This window comes from Aptenodytes forsteri, unplaced genomic scaffold (assembly GCF_000699145.1).
Source record: "Aptenodytes forsteri isolate BGI_AS27 unplaced genomic scaffold, ASM69914v1 Scaffold95, whole genome shotgun sequence".
Lineage (NCBI taxonomy): Eukaryota > Metazoa > Chordata > Aves > Sphenisciformes > Spheniscidae > Aptenodytes > Aptenodytes forsteri.
In genome coordinates this window covers 53742-69598 of record NW_008794624.1, presented here as the reverse complement: position 1 = coordinate 69598, position 15857 = coordinate 53742, and the positions used below count along the sequence as shown (strand labels likewise).

The 15857-nt window shown below is 50.9% G+C and overlaps 2 protein-coding genes across 3 annotated transcripts; one reads left to right on the top strand and one right to left on the bottom strand.

The window, feature by feature from the left end:
* Positions 1–2080: 2080 nt before the first annotated feature.
* MGST3 (microsomal glutathione S-transferase 3) lies at positions 2081–6617 on the top strand. The gene is made up of 6 exons (XM_009273284.2): positions 2081–2155; positions 2679–2802; positions 3979–4052; positions 4740–4797; positions 5953–6025; positions 6376–6617. The coding sequence occupies exons 2-6, from the start codon at positions 2686–2688 to the stop codon at positions 6483–6485; spliced, it is 432 nt and encodes a 143-aa protein (XP_009271559.1). The 5' UTR covers positions 2081–2155; positions 2679–2685; the 3' UTR covers positions 6486–6617.
* Positions 6618–6842: 225 nt separating this feature from the next.
* ALDH9A1 (aldehyde dehydrogenase 9 family member A1) lies at positions 6843–15851 on the bottom strand. Of its 2 annotated transcripts, XR_002086112.1 has the most exons (12): positions 15668–15851; positions 14809–14954; positions 13569–13698; positions 13108–13242; positions 12432–12628; positions 11437–11577; positions 10511–10699; positions 9374–9461; positions 8859–9000; positions 8183–8295; positions 7584–7772; positions 6843–7114 (listed from the first exon to the last, which is right to left on the bottom strand). XR_002086112.1 is itself a non-coding variant. In XM_009273283.1 (11 exons), exons 1-11 carry the CDS (start codon positions 15846–15848, stop codon positions 7678–7680), a joined length of 1557 nt encoding a protein of 518 aa, XP_009271558.1. In that variant the 5' UTR covers positions 15849–15851; the 3' UTR covers positions 6843–7677. The 2 variants fall into 2 exon arrangements, 1 of the variants encoding a protein (XP_009271558.1); XM_009273283.1 differs by having other exon boundaries at positions 6843–7772.
* Between the last annotated feature and the right edge of the window lie 6 nt (positions 15852–15857).

Genomic DNA, 15857 nt, shown 5'->3' with positions numbered 1-15857 from the left:
GGGGCCGCGGCGGGGCGGAGCGGGGGCACGGGCGGGGCGAATGCTCCGAATGCATGCTTATGCTGATTATCCTGAGAGATGGTAAAGAAAACATAGCAAGCGCGGTGACCCTCCTGCCTGACTTCCCCTTTGTCCCTCTGAGTGCAGGCTCCGGGGGAAAGCGCCTGCAGGATGAGCAGAGCGCGGCGGGGCCCCGCCTGCACCCCAGCACGCTCAGCCTGCTTAGGCAGAGTCTGACCCCGCAAGGCTTGGAGGGACCTCCGCCTCTGGGGCTACTAAACCTGCGCGCTCGCCTGGTAACTGAGGGGACAGAGAACGTCTGAGCTTGTATCTGGTAGCCCAGTCAGAATCCAAGCGTGGGTCTGCACGAGGAGACTGAATCGGCTTTGCTGACTCATAGTAACTGTAGTGCTAGGGCAAACTTGGTAAGAACCCTTATTCTGGAGTAAAAGCACCCCCGGAGAGCCCTTCTGCTACAGCTTCCAGTCTGTGCTGTGTCATGCTCCCGAATCTCTTGGTCGTGTGGCTCCAGCCTGAAACATTGCTGGGTGGAAGATGTAAATTTAGTCTTGTGCACGGCGCCAGTGCTTGTCAGCAAAGTCCTTGCAGCTTGGGGACAAAGGTTGCTGAAACGCACAAGCCACCAGAATCCGGAAACAGCTGCAAGGCATGCAGTCCGAGAGAGGCTGAAAGTCCTGTGGGCTTTGAAGTGCTTTATATGGCTCCAGATTACTAGAGCAAAGACTCGCAGTACAGTTTTACACCAGCTGCGTAAGAGTAGCAGCTTTATGATACACCTGGCTTAATGCTTTGCTGTGACTGAATTGTGCTCTTTGCTGCCAAGATAAAACCCCAGATTATAACTTAGCAGTGTGAAGATAAAATGCCTTGTCCTTGCTGGTAGGTGGGGGTTCTCCACCAACCTCGTAATTTGAAGGGGGAAATGTGACCATCAACCTGCTCTACTGTGTGGGAGTGTATTATATTTTCAGTGTCTCATCTGTCAGGCGCTAACCTCTATTACACGTGGGTGCAGCTGACATTTCTGAAAACGTCAAGTAACTAAATGTTCTGATAATTGTTTACCAAACTTCATGTGGACAAAGCCAGCTGATGTCTTCACCTTGCTCCCTCAATAATAATCCCTTTGCAAATGAGAAATAAAACCCCTGGTCCCTGAAGATCCCTTGTGAGGGGTGCTGGCGCTGTTGCAATAGGAAGGCTGTTTGCACTGGTTCTGTGATGTGGCCCGTTTTGCCCCACACTGACAGATTGTGTTGGTGGGACAGTGCAGGAGACACCAAATCCTTGCTACATTGTGGAGGCACCAGATGGAGATAGGCATCAGCTGGGGTTTGGTTTGGAGAGGGTATCGTCTCAGTGCTGGAGAGAGGTCTCTGGTGTCTTCCGCAGTGCTGCATCATGCAGCACTGTCTTGGGTCACACAGACAGAAAACATCTGAGGTTTGGGATTGTGCAGGAGAACCAGTGCCAGATGATTGTGGGGAAGGGCTCTTGTGCTCACTTGCAGCCGGGGAGGGTGCTGGAGCACTCAGGGTGGAACACCTCCCAGCAGTGTGGGCTGACGGCAGGTCCGGCAGATAGGGAGCAGGAAAGAGGAAGCATGCAATGCGGCCTTGCTGCAGGGCAGCATGGTGGAGGCTGCTGGATGCATCTTCTGCTCCGTGCTTCCGTCTCAGGCCTGTGTGAGGAAGTGCAGTACCGTTAAATGCAAACCATATAGGCCCTGGTATCTCCTGGCCAGCAGACTTGCTTGTGCAGACGTTGGTAAATGCCAGAAGCTGTGTCTTGCTGGGGGCTGTTCACTGACTTGTGATTCTGAGAGGGTTCCTTGAAGCTGCGGGGGTGAGCATCACTCATCTTGCCAGTGCCTCTTTACCGAAAAGGTTCGGTTATTATTGCTATTATTGTTGTGGTGGGTTTTATTATTATTTTATGTAAGGATGACCTTAGTGGTTCAAACTAACATTCATGTGGCCCAGCTCCTTTCAGCTCTGTGGATTTCTGAGCCAGTTCAAGTTTGTCTGTATTGTAATTCCCAGTTTACCTCTCATTCCTAGAGCTTGCCCAGTCTCCCTTTGAGTTTATGAAAACTGCCTGCACTCACAACATCCCTCAACAGGGAATTCCACAGGTCTGTTTCCCACTGCATGAAAAAAACCCCTCGTTTGGTTTGTTTTGAATCTGTTTCCCGACTTCATTTGGTGGCCCCTAGCTCTGGTGCTGGAAGTGGCCGTGAACAATCAGCCTCTGTCTGCCTCTCCAGAGAAACCCTGCAGGCACGTCAGTGAGGTTGTGGGACTTAGCCAGCCACAGCCAGAGCTGATGGGACCTACTGTTGGCTGTAGTCCTGCTCTGAGCCGGAGGCTGGACTAGGGTCCTCCAGACACTGCCTCGCACCAACACTTCAGTGATTTTAAGGCTTGCTTCACACGAACTGAGCAGAGAGCCCTTGGTTTGTGCTGCTTAATACCCAGCAGGCACCAAGAAGTGAAAATTCCCCAACTCATCGTTTCTCCCTTCCTTCAGCCAGTCCCCGTGCTGGGAGGTCTTAGGTCCACGCTCAGCAATTCTTCCAGACGCACATATCTGTGTGTAGTGAGCTGCCACTTCTCCAGTCACACCCCAAATAGTAACGGGCTCTCTTTCCCTGACAGCACCAAGATGGCTGTTCTCTCAAAGGAGTACGGCTACGTCATCCTGACGGGGGCTGCCAGCTTTGTCTTGGTCACACACCTCGCAGTGAAAGTGGCCAAGGCCCGCAAGAAGTACAATGTGGAGGTGAGTGCTCAGGCTGAAGGACGGGAAGGTCAGAGCCGGTCTGCAGGGGATGTTGCAGACGAGCTAGGTGACACCTTGCATATTTTTGGGTGACCTGCTGATACTTCCTACCCCACCACATGGATGCAGAAGGGATGGAGTTGCTATTCAGGCTCTCCAGACTGGAGCAGACGGCACAACAGAGCTTGGGGTTTGGCAGATCGGGCATTTGGCACCGAGCCGAGACAGCTGAAAGCACAAGGCTTTGAGCTCAGAAACACTGATGAGCAAGAAACCACACAGCCCTTTTTGCTGCAAATAAGGCCAAAGCAGTGCTGGGGACAAAGGGATTGCGGTGGAACAAAAGTGACAGGAGGGTTTCTCAAGCTCAGAGGCAGCACGTGAGCCCTATCACAAGAAGTATTTCAAAGTAACCTTCCCGCAGCGTCCATCGAGGAGCCCACGAGCTTGGACTGTGGGCTGGGTGGGGGCAGCCAGTGCTGTGCCACTTGGCTCTGACGGCAAACACCCCTTTGCTTTCCTTGCGTCATTCAGGGACGTGACAAGCAGGGCTGGGCGCAAGGACAGCCCCGGGCGTGTGCTGCAGGCCCCGGATGCCTGTTGGGGTGACCCCGCCCCTACTGCATGAAGTCAGGATTATAGCAAATGTGCCCAGTGCATACGGTGCACAAGAGCACTGGATTTCAGGCTGGGAGAAGCCTCTGCAGCCAAGCAGCAGCTCCAGCTGGCTGCTCAGCTCTGCAGTGGTGAGGAAGGCAGTGTCCTCCCAGCCTGTTCCTGCACGATGGGCTGCTGCCAGCTCCCCAGAGGAGACATGGGGATATGTCCTCAGTAACACTCCTTTGCTCTTCCCTGCAGAGAGACAGGATTTAAACAGGGAGGTCACCCAGTATCTGGCTATCTTCTTTTCGAAGCAGGGCCAGCTCCAGGGCGCTGTCAGGTTGCTCAGGGAGTTCAGGAACTGGCCTGGGGCAAGCAGCAATTTCAAAAAAGCAGCTGTGGACCACGGGGCAGGAGACAGACTAACTTGCCAATGCAAGTCAGTCTTGAAAGCACCCATGTAGCTCAGGGCTCCCTGGGGAGAGGTGCAGCAGGGCACGTTCCTCGCTGCTGGAGAACAGGCTCCCAAGCCCAGACTGTGCTTGCTCATGTTTTGCTGCTGTGTTTTTTTGGCAGTATCCAACCATGTACAGCACAGACCCTGAACACGGGCATATATTCAACTGCATCCAGCGTGCACACCAGAACACGTGAGTACCATGTATGAATGCAGACCTTGAAAATCCACAGGGCTGTGGAGCAGGACCTACAGCTAGACACTTGCTGCTGCCAAGTGCTTGGTTTCAGGCTCAATGCTTGAGGAGAACACATGGCCATGTAATGCTTAGCAGCAAGGCTGTGCTGGCTCCTTATCATACCTTAAACCACGAGACAGGGCTGTGAAACAGCCTCCTCTTCCCCAGTGCCTGGCTCTTTGCCTCCATGCGTGGATCTTAAAACACTAGAAATCTTGTTTCCAGAGGAGCCTGTCTGGGGGCTGCTGATCTGTTGTATTGCCCCCATCTCCCTGGGGAGAGGCTAATGTCGACCAGGCTGCAACAGCGCATCAGAGGGGTGCTGGGAGGAACAACCCCTCCTGGATTAGGTGGTGGTAAGCAGTATTTAGCAGTGGCTTAAGGCACAAAATGGAAAGGGTGGGTGGCCTTGGAGAGAGGCACAGGCAGGGCAGAAGTCCCTAAAAGTCTGTGCATGTTCAGATTTCCTCTTATCTCCATCTGTGGCCACAGCATCAAGCACAGCTCTCCTGAGCATAGAGACGCATGAGTCAGGCCCAACAGAGTCCTTGACAGGGGATGCTCGCAGCTTCTGTGTTTCTGGAGTTTCCTCTTTGTAAGCAACTTGGAACACAAACACAACCACCTCACTTTCATTTTCAGATTGGAAGTTTACCCTGCCTTCCTGTTCTTCTTAGCCACTGGTGGGGTCTACCACCCGGTAAGTGATGGTGCAGGTCCGAACTCCGCTCTTGCTCCCCGACTTGGGGAGGGTGGGGGGCAGGAGGCCAAGTTAGCCCCTCTGGAGGCAGCAGGCTGCTTCACTAGCCACATCATGCTTCACAGCTGTGCCTCTTCTGAAAATGTAAGTGGTAGAAGGTCTTGTACGGGAGAACCACAAATATTTAATAAACCCATTACTGCTGCTTCAGCTATTAGGTGCCTTTCCTTCCCCTAAGGGTGCCTTGTTGGACAAACCAAAGCATTCGCAGCCTCCAGTTCATGACTGGGAAAGGTCCCTCCAACTGCCTGGCTCTTCCAAGCCCTGCTGGGCTTACAGTAGTGCTACTCAGCAGCTCATTGTGTGGAGGACAGGAACCCTTTTCTCCCCTTCTAAACACACTTTCATGAAGAGGTGGTATGATAAGAATAGATGGGGAACATGGTGATCTTCCCACTCACTTCCACCACCAAAGGAGGTGTGTGAAGGATCAAAAAAAGCCTGGATTATTTTTAACTGAAAGATGTAGACAACTCATGAGGAGGCAGGCATGTGGGAGAGGCCAAAACCAGTAGCTCTTTCTTTGCCACCGATAGACAAATCGGGTCCTTCTTGAATATTCCTTTTCAGAGAGGGAAGGAGGCAGCATAGGCAAATCTGGCAAACTAGACCCACGTTGCAGCAAGCTGTAAATTAAGAGGCAAGGTAGAAGTTTGTAACACCTGCAACAGGAAAACCTGTACACTGGCTGGAGGCAGTGGAGTGGGGCTTGGGGCAACAGCTGCCTCCCAAGATCCTGGCACATGGTCTAGCTCACTAATTGGACAGTGGTGAAATGAGATTCAGCACCTGCTGCCTGTATGACTTAACCATTTCTTGCTTGGGAAGAGCTGTGCTGCAAAACAGCAAGGCTCTGCAGCACATCACATGCTACCTCCCCATAGGCGTCATGAAAAGGACTCCTCCTATACAAAACTCACTCTAGCATGCTGCATCAGTCACCCACCTCCACCAGGCTGACTCCCATTTGTCCTAGCAAGGTCAGGACCCATGCTGTAGTTGGTGGTTGCTTCTTTGAAGCAGGGCTGCTATAACAACTAAGCACATGCAAGCGACAAGTCTCCAAAACCTTTAATGTGCCTCCTTTCTCTCTAGCGGATTGCTGCAGGACTTGGCATCACCTGGGTCCTTGGGAGAATCCTTTATGCCTATGGCTACTACACAGGAGGTAGGTCTTTACCCTGCAGCACACAGCAGGTGCTTGGAAACTCAAGTCTCTTACAGTGGCCTCAGGGCTCTTTCCTCCAGCTCACATCAAGGAAGCAGCATAAAGCTTCCAGTCAGGGTGTAGAGAAAAGGGTGCAGGTCCGCAGGCTGCTAACTCTGCAGTATGTTTTTCCTACTGGTAAGAACACTAATCTAATAATAGCAGAGACTGAGGGGTAGGTACGTGGCCTGAGCTGGTGCCTGCTGTTTTGCCTTGAGATTTATCTCTAGTTCCTGCTCCCTCTAATTTTCAGGGTGGGCTAGTCTTTCAGTGATGGGCTGCTGAACTGACAAAACATGTCTTTTTTCCAGATCCAAAAAAACGAATGAGAGGTGCCATTGGTTCAGCTGCACTCATTGGGCTGGTGGGCACAGGTGTGTATTCAGCTTGCCAGCACCTTGGCTGGATCTGCCAGGACTAACTGACCATTGTGACGGCTGTCCGGGAAACTAAAGGGATTTTTGTTTTGTTTTCTTTTGGAACATTTCATTTCCTATCTGTTTGGGTTTTTTTCCTCAATTTAATAAAATGCAGTTGTCAATTCTGTATTTTCATTCTAAAATTATAGAGAGCTTTCTTAATAAGTTTTGCAGAACACTAGAACAACTCTGGTTTTGTAGAACTATGGAAATCTGCCTGTCAGGCAGAGATGTTCGAGCTTTTATGATTTTGGTGACCAAAAAGCCATCTTGCAATCCATTTGTTTAACCCATGCAGCAACAGCCTTGCTCTCTATCAGACTATATTTCTGCACCCCTCAATTCACGTCGCTCCCTAATAAGATGTTCCAAACAGAATTAATATTTATTTGTTTGCTAAAAAAAGATGTAGGCAAACATTTAAAGTTGTTGCTTCATCATGTTTATGAAGAACAGTAGGCCTATAGGAAGGAAGTCAAATAGCTTTCGCTTAAGATAGGCAGCACTCTATCCTATGCTGGAGCTTGCTACCATCTAGTTGTGCTCCATACTCTGTGTGTGGAGATGATTCTCAGGGCCATACCTGTCCCAGGCAGCATCAGCTCACCATCTCCACAATATTTTGTCCCACCTCAGAAGTAAAGTACAGATAGAAAAAACAAAACTTGTGTTTAAAAGAAGGCTAGACGGGGAAAAAACAATCCTACCCTTAAGGCTTTTATGTAGTCGAAGAATAGACAGAGCCTATAGCTACAGGATGTCAATGTGTCCAAGAGCTTATATGCACCTTGAGTAGAGTCATACCTGTTAAGAAGCCAAAACTGAAGTTGACTGAGGGTGGAAGACAACGGGGTTCAAGGCACACAGCAGGGAAAGCAGCCTGGGCTGAGCCTCTGCCACTGACAAGCCTCTGGTAACACCTACGTAGCTGCACATGCTGCTGCTGAAAGCTATATTGCTACCTCCTACTCTGAGGTTCCCATCTTCCACCAGATAGGACAAAGCAGGCCCACAGACTAAGCCGTGTGTACATTCCCCCTTGCAGGAGCAGGATGGCTAAATGCTGCTCCAGCTGCGCTCTCCCCCCCCCAGGCACTTACAATTTTAGAGCACTTTATTGCTGTGTAAATGATCCACATCTCTGGCTGACAAGCAAGAACTGGCTGATGCTCCCTTGAGCAGGCCCCAGAGCCACTAAAACACAGATTCCACATCACCCATCTCCACGCAGACAGTCTTCAGCTGTGAGTAGTACTCAATGGCTGCCCGCCCATTCTCTCTGCCAAATCCTGCAGGGACAAGCCAGAAGTGAGAACACAGCTCTAGGCAGTGCCAGGTACCACTCATACCCCCGTAACTGGCATGTAGTCATACCAGGGAGAACACAAGTCACGCGCTCAGTGCAAGTGCCACCTCAAGGTAGCACTCCCAATCAAGAGCAGAGTAATAACTGGATGAGCTCAGCTGCAAGCAAGGCCATGTATATTAAAGCTCGCCTCCTTGCTTTCTCAGTACAAAGCTGCAATCCATTCCCCAGCTTCCCTTTCAGCTCCCAGTGTGGCATTCACTTCTTAGAGGCACAGCTAAGTGCCCCGCTGCCCCAGCAAGAGAACACTCGCATCCGCCATCACAGAAATACTCTCATCCTCACCCCTGTATGCAGGAGGGCCAAGCCCAGGGGAGGCCAAACAGAGCTCACCTGATGCCTTGTATCCTCCGAAAGGCAGCTCCACAGGGCTGATGTTGTAGTTGTTAATGAAGCACATCCCAGCCTTGAGAGCAGCCACTACCCTGTGAGCCTTCTGGATATCCCTGCAGGAAAAGGGCAATTCAGCTGGATCCCTTCCCGTTCATCCCCTCCTTCCCTGCCAGCTAACATTCCACTAGAGAAAGGCCTGCAGGTCGCAGTGGTTTTTGGATCCCAACCTGCCCTACTCTGTCTCTGCCTGCTCAAAGGATGTAGCACCTATTCCCAAGGACACTCAAAACTGCATTCGATTTGAGAAGGCAGGACAAAGACACCAGCAAAGCAGACTATGGCAAGCGGCCAACAGCCGTCTTTGCGCACTTTCAGCAGCATGGCAGGCTCGCGGTGCATGTCTCCTGGAGATGCAGGAAGGCAGGCAGCAGGCCAAGCTCAGGCTGGAAGGAGTCTGAAGGACAGCTGGGTCCACCTACCCCTTCAGGAAAAACTAGAAGGAGATGCGCAGCCATTTACAAAGTTCCCTTTTGGCAACCCCTTGCTCCAGCTTTTCTGGAAGAGGATATCTATCCCCATGCCAGGCACCGCAAGATGAGCACCAAGTTGCTGCACTATTTCCCTTTTCCTCCCCTCCCTAGACTGCTTCCACACCAGCCACGCTATCCAGTCATACCTGGTGAAGACACCACCTGCCAGGCCAAATTTGGTGGTGTTGGCTCTCTCCACAACCTCCTCCTCTGTGTCAAACGGCAGAATGGACATGACAGGCCCAAAGATCTCTTCCTTCACACATGTCATGTCATCCGTACAGTTCCCTGGAAGCATGGCAGAGCACATGTGCTTCAGGAGGAAAAGCTAGCAGCACAGCCTGTGCATTCAGCAACCCACACAGCCTTCAAGACAGCACTCAGCACTGCACAGCCCCCCCCAGCTTGGCTAGCAGAGGAGCAAGTCCCATCCTGCATCTCAAGGCAGCAAAGGCACATGTCCTATCAGACCCTCCAACAGCAGAGATTTCTCTAGACGCAGTTCTTGGGTGCCTCAGCTCTCTCTAGTACACCCCTACGAGTGCCTGTCCACACTGCGGACATTCACAGAGACAGGTTACACTGAACACAGCTTTCTCTAGAAGAAACTCAGCTGCATCTATGTAGAAGACCGCAGTACCATGAATAGGAAGGAGCATACCTAACACGCAGGGTCGCATGTAGTAGCCATTCTTCAGCTTCGGGTCATCTGGCACGTACAGGTCCCCACCACACAGCACCTCTGCCCCCTGAAAAAGAGCCAAGCAGAAGGTAGGCAGGCACGTCCAGGAGCATCCTGCCCAGCTGCCACAGCTCTGGCTGGCCAATACTCCCTGCTGGGTTTACAGTTCTATCGGACAAACCATGCCTGTGCCCTCCCTGGTGTCTCTCCAGGTCAGGACTGCTGACAGAGCATCACTGATAGATCAGGGTGAGACCCATCCTAAAAGTCCAGACAATGCTGGTTTGGGGTGCAAGCACCACAGGAGCCAGTGTAGGTTGGAGAGAAGCAACTACAACCAGGAGCAGATCCTCAGCTGGCATCACATTAACTTCCACATCTTCACGTGGTATGAGCTCCCTCGCTAGCGAGTCAATCAGTCCCTTCACACACCATCTGGCAAGAAACACCCACCTCCATCAAATGCCCCACTTTAGAAACGGGGATTTCTCCTCTCCTTCCACATCCATCTTCCTGTTTCCAAACTCTCATCTAGCCCTCCTGGCTTTCACTCACAGTTCCCCTTCTCCAGCCCATCCCCAAATTGGCTGCACCTAGTCATATACCTAGCACTGACATTTAAAACATCTTTACACTTTACAATAAAACCTGGAGAAAAAAAACCAAAAAAGCCTAGGTAGATCTTACTGCTCTTACAAAGATTGTTTCCAGCAGCCTGTAAATTTGGCCTTTGATCCTTAGTAAGTTCTTTCTGCAACCAACAAAACTGGAACCCAAATGAGGTAACAGCCAAGCGTGCAAAGTGTCACCACAACTTAGAACCAGCCCAAACGTTATAGATTATCCCATTTTATACACTGACATGCTGGGTATCTCTCAGCCTCTAAAACCTGGCAATATCAGGATATGAAAAGCCATGTCACCTTCAATGCTGATTCAGAGACGTGCACTGGATCACTTTTAATCTAGTGGCCCAAGACACCTATACAGTAATTCAACCACAACAAATAAACAGCTTAACTGGGAAGGCATGGGGCAGGAAAGCAGCTGCCAGTCTGTTTGTCTAAAAAGAAAGAGACATGTCAGGGCAGTCACAAGGCAGCATCACAATCTCACCTGCTCCTTTGCTTGCTTGATAAAGCCCTGGACACGATCCAGGTGGGGCCGGTTGATGAGGGCTCCCATCCGTGTGTCTTCCAGAAGCGGGTCTCCAATTTTGATTTTCTGGGTGCGTTTCACCACCTCCTTTGTGAAGACATCCAGTATCTTCCTCTCCACAAACACCCGCGTGCCGTTGCAGCACACCTGGGATAGAGGACAGGCTGCTCAGAATAAGATACACAGCACTCCACAGTCCTTCCCTGCTTGGGTCCTGCTACAGAGGCTCTCAGAAAAACCCCTCCACAGCTGCTAAAACAGTTAACTTGTCCCTGTGGACAAAGAAGACTAGATTACCTTGCTGCTCATGACTGCACTGAACAGCCTGTGCTGGACATAGTGGTACTGATGCCACCAGGTGGCAAAAACACATCAAGTCACCAGCAGGAGAGACCTTTAGCAGCCTTTTCAGCTCCCAGAGATGACCCTAGTACGCCAATTTGCCAGCAGGATTACACAAAGCCTGCAGCACGTGTGGAGATCCCAAATTTGGGATGGACAGAGCCCCACAGGGCTGTGGCTCAGCACACCAGACTGGAACCTGCTGCCCCTCCAGAGGAAACCAGCACAGCTTCTTCTGACCTCTGTGTGCCAGACTGGAGCCCAAGGCACAGCTGCTCTGAGCTGGGTACTGGGTGCTACAGAGGCTCCACTTCTGCGAAGGCCAGGGCATCGGCTAAGGCATCCTCTGCTGGGACACCCTGCACTGGCTTCTGTAAGGGTGTCCCTTCTGATCCCTTGTGACACTGCATAGGGAAATGAGTGGCAAGATGGGAGCTTCAGGGTATCCCTCATCATGCAAGGTCACAGCCTGGCTCTGCCACCCGGTTCTCAAACTGCCCCACCGCAGCAAGGAGGACCGCTCCTGCCCCACAGACACACACCTCACCCTGCGTAAGGAAGTTGGCCATGAGGGCTCCGTTGACGGCATTCTCCAAGGCACAGTCCGAAAAGATGATAAGGGGCGACTTGCCCCCCAGCTCCAGGGTGACTGGTTTGATCCCTTTAGCTGCCATCTCCATGATCTAACAGAAACAAGGACAGAAGAGACAAGTGACCCACTGGCAAGGGGAGGCTGGTGGAGGGAGGTAAGAGGCAACCCAAGGGGACAGCTCCCGCAAGGCCCTTCACCAACAACAGATGCGGCACGAAGGGCAAGCTGGGTTTCCTAGATGTGTTTTGTTCAGACTGGGGACAGTCTCAGAGGGTTTGGGTTTGTTGTTTTTTTTTTTAACAGATAAAAGCAAGAAAACCTGAAGAGTCATTTGCAGGAAGTCTCATCCTCAGCGTAAGCCCAGGGGACAGCTGTAACTGCATCTATGTCACTGCACCCCACAGGTACACATGTGTAAGAAGAGTTCAAGGGGCAACATTTTCCCCTCTTTTAAATCAGAATTTATTTTTAAAAGTCTTTTTAGGGACTTTTAATTTTTTGAAGAATAAATCAAGAGTAAGAAATTCACAGAAACTAACCTCTTGCTTAAAAACAGTAGGTTGTATGCAGCTAAACCGAACTATTACTGCCAGAAATGCTCACACATTTTCCCAGTGCTGCTCTGTTTTAGGTACCCTCCTCCCCACATAGATACCCACTTTAGCAGCTCAGAGAGTTCACTGCAACCAGGGGCTAAACAAGTAAAGGTGGCCAAGGGGCTCCTCTGAAAGGACCGAGTGCCCAAGCCCACGCCCAGTGGGCTAACTGGAGCCCCAGTGTAACCCCGTACATGCAAGTTCCTTGCTCAGACCCAAAAACGCCAACTCACACCCCATCTTTACAAGCCTCATGCACAAAAGCTCAAGGAGGTATCGACATCCACAGCAGACCAGGAAGGCTGGCACTACGGACGCCTTGTGTCACTGAGTGAGAAGGTGCCTTTACCTTGATGCCAGTTGGCACACTGCCAGTGAAAGAGATTTTGGCCACATCTGGGTGATGACAGAGGAACTGGCCTGTGGCCACTCCACCCTGCACCACGTTGAAGAGCCCCTTGGGCACACCGGCCTCTGTGAAGATCTCTGCCAACCTCACCACCGAAATGGGGGTGAAGGGAGAGGGCTTGAAGACCATCGCATTGCCTAGGGGAACCCAGACAGAAGCAAGGTGAGGTTAACGGCCAAACTGCTTTAGGGAAAAGAACAACAAACAAGCCACCCCACAGAATGAGTTTGTCTCAACAGATCCCAAAAGATCCCCCCCAACAGAGGAGGAAACAGTTTCAGCTGAACACTGCAACCAGTGAAAGGGAGGAACCACACCTTCCTGCTGGGAAGGGCTGGGGGAGATGGGGCTACTGGTCCTGCACTGCAGATATTTCCAGAGACCTTCCTTGTCCGGTACAAAGCCAAGCAATCAGCCTTTTTCCTGATGCGCTCCTGCCCTCTTACCATCTGTCACGTTCCCACTTCCATTTCCTTTCCCTTCCTGCCAGAGTAACAGCCTGAAGGTTCTGCTAATCCTTCAACACCTCCTTCAAGGTAATCCTAGACTTTATCCCCCAAATCACTCTCCCCCACAGGATCATTTGGCTTCAAAGAGAAGCTTGTGTGGGCATTACCGCAAGCCAAGGCCGGGGCAGACTTCCAGCAGGCAATCTGGAAAGGGTAATTCCAAGCTCCAATCCCAACACACACCCCAAGGGGCTCTCTCCGAGTGTACCCAAAGGATCCCCCCGGAAGCTGGATGTGTTCACCTGCAAAGAAAAGAAACAGCCAGAAGGTAGAGAAAAGCCAAGCCCCTTCCTGTCTTATCAGAGCCTCAGGGGCCAGATCTCGCTTTGGCTGGGAACAAGAGACACACGGCTTTTACCCCACTAAGCTCACAGAAGGTGCGTAAGTGTCCACAGAGCACAGCAGCATTAGGTAGAGATCTCTGAAAATCCTTCCAAGATCTTCAGAAAAAGGAGTAGTCCATCTCTTAGAGAAATCAACAGCAAAGATGGTCTTGTGCCATGGAAATTACCAGGGAACGCAAGCGGCAGGACAGAGAGTAAAGAGCAAACTCCAGTAACGTTCTCACCAGCTAGAGATCCTGCCAATCCCGCGTAATACTCCAGGCACTGCCAGGATATGTCGATGTCCACTCTGGCTTCAAAGATGGATTTACCATTGTTGATGGTTTCCAAGGTGGCAATTTCTTCTCTCTGCTCCTGTGAGAAGAGGCACAGGACAGTGACAACATGTTAGAGAAGCCTGTAGTAGAACTCCATAAGGAGATAGATGCTTCTCAAGCACGCACCCAAACAAGGCTCTGCCATCAGTAAGCCAGGCTCTGCCATGAGAAATTGTCATCTCTAAAATGTACAGTCCCAACTGCTATTTATGAATTTCCCAGCGGCAACCGATCGCAGGGCAATGTCAAACAGACAGGCAGTAGGGTTCACTGCTAGTCCAGTCTTGCTTAACATCCCTGTTTATCTAAAAGATGAGCAAACCCAGAAGCCAGCTGGTAAACAATGATTTGAATTCACAGAACTAAGCTGGGAGGAACAGCAAACAGCAAGATCAAAATGGAACCAGAGGACCTGGTGAAGGACGGACAAAGCAATGCAGCTGGGAAGCGTCCTTTAACAGACCATCTCCCAGGCAGAAATATTACCCTGCTGTGGAAGTCTGGCAGAAGCAGAAGTTAGGCAGAAAGAAAACACTTTTCTCATCACATATACACACTGGGGAAAGAAGGTCTGGTTTCTTACAGATCTCTGCCTCGATGGGGATTAACTTTGATGTCCAAGAACACGTTATCTCACAAAGCAGTTTGTGATAAAGCTAGCTTATTTGTATCTTCCCCCATGTGTATTATCTGATGTCTAAGATAAAAAACAGCACTCCTACATTTTTTTTATTGCTAAAACAAGACACACTGCAGTCATGTGACAACAGTGTCCAACAAGCTGAAAATTAACAATGTGACAGTTATGCAATTTCAGCTTTGAAATCACGTGCAGTGAAGCTTAATCTTTGGAGTTGTGAAAAGAAGCACGAGCCCTGCAAGATCTCAACTGGATGGCTTCAGTTTTATGTCTTCTAACAGAAATAAGCAGAGAAGGTACACACTGGCTTTGAATAGAGTGATAAGACTGAAGCCACGCCCAAGGCAACCTACTGTCTCTTCTGGTCAAAGGTGGGTTTTAACTCCTGCGCTCCTCCTGGAGCTTTGAAGTCCTCCTGGAAGGCCCCAACAGCCACATTAACCCACACAAAAGCTCAGAGACAGAACCACCTCTCTCCAAAAGAGGCGGCGAGCTCCCACAACATACCCGAATAATTCTGGCAGCCTCCAGCAGCACCCTGCTCCGCTCCATGCCAGACATCTGACTCCATATTTTAAAGGCAGCCTTTGCACTCTGCACAGCCAGATTGACCTCCTTCTCCCCAGAGCAGAGCAGCTTGCTTATCACACGACCTGGGCACATTTTAAACAGGAAATAAATACGATGGAAATCTCAGAAAAGGGGCACAAAAGAATATGGTTAATCTCGCATCAAACCCCAAAGACTTCAGTCCAGCCACCTACACCAGGCTACAGAACTCCATGCTATGGTTCCCACTGATTTGTAATTGGCTATAGAAGAGGTGCTGTAATTCAGCTGGTCTGAATTAAAAGATCTGCCACACTCCACAGTCATGTTCTAGTTACTAATTAGCTCCAACTGTTACAAAATTCCTCTGTTTCCCACTGGAGTTTGTTATACTTCTACCACCAGCTTCAGGACTCTGTTACACATTCCTCAACATAGTTAAATATTCTCTCTCTTGAAGTGATTCTGCTGAAACCTAAGGATCTCCAATTAAAAAAAAAATAATTTTAGAAATGTTTAAATCGTGTCCTTTGCTAAGATCAGGCACCACTCGATTTTTTGCGTGACTGAGAGTCAGAGCCGATTTCTGCTAGAAAGTTTGATGTCGGACCTACGCTGCAGGAGGCAAAACGCAGCCACCAAAACACCACGGCGTTCAGGACGCCTCCACAGGCGGCATCCGATGTGGGCAGCTAGGAGAAGCCGAAGGCACCCGGCCCTTGCAGGCAAATAACAAGGAGGCAACTCCCGGGCACCGGCCCCGCGCCTCAGCGCAGGTTTAACCCCCCCACACCCCGAGCGGGCAGCGGGGCGGTACCTGTGGCCGGCTCATACACCTCCTCGGCCTGGCCGCCGTCGGCAGGCTGAACGCGGGCGCCCGCCCGGTAGTTGAGGGGCTGGTGGATGGTGACGGTGCCAGTGGCGCTGCTCATGGCGAGGCTGGGACGGAGGGCGCAGAGCCGGGGCAGGAGGTTCGGTAACCGGGACCGCGCCGGCATCGGCTGGGG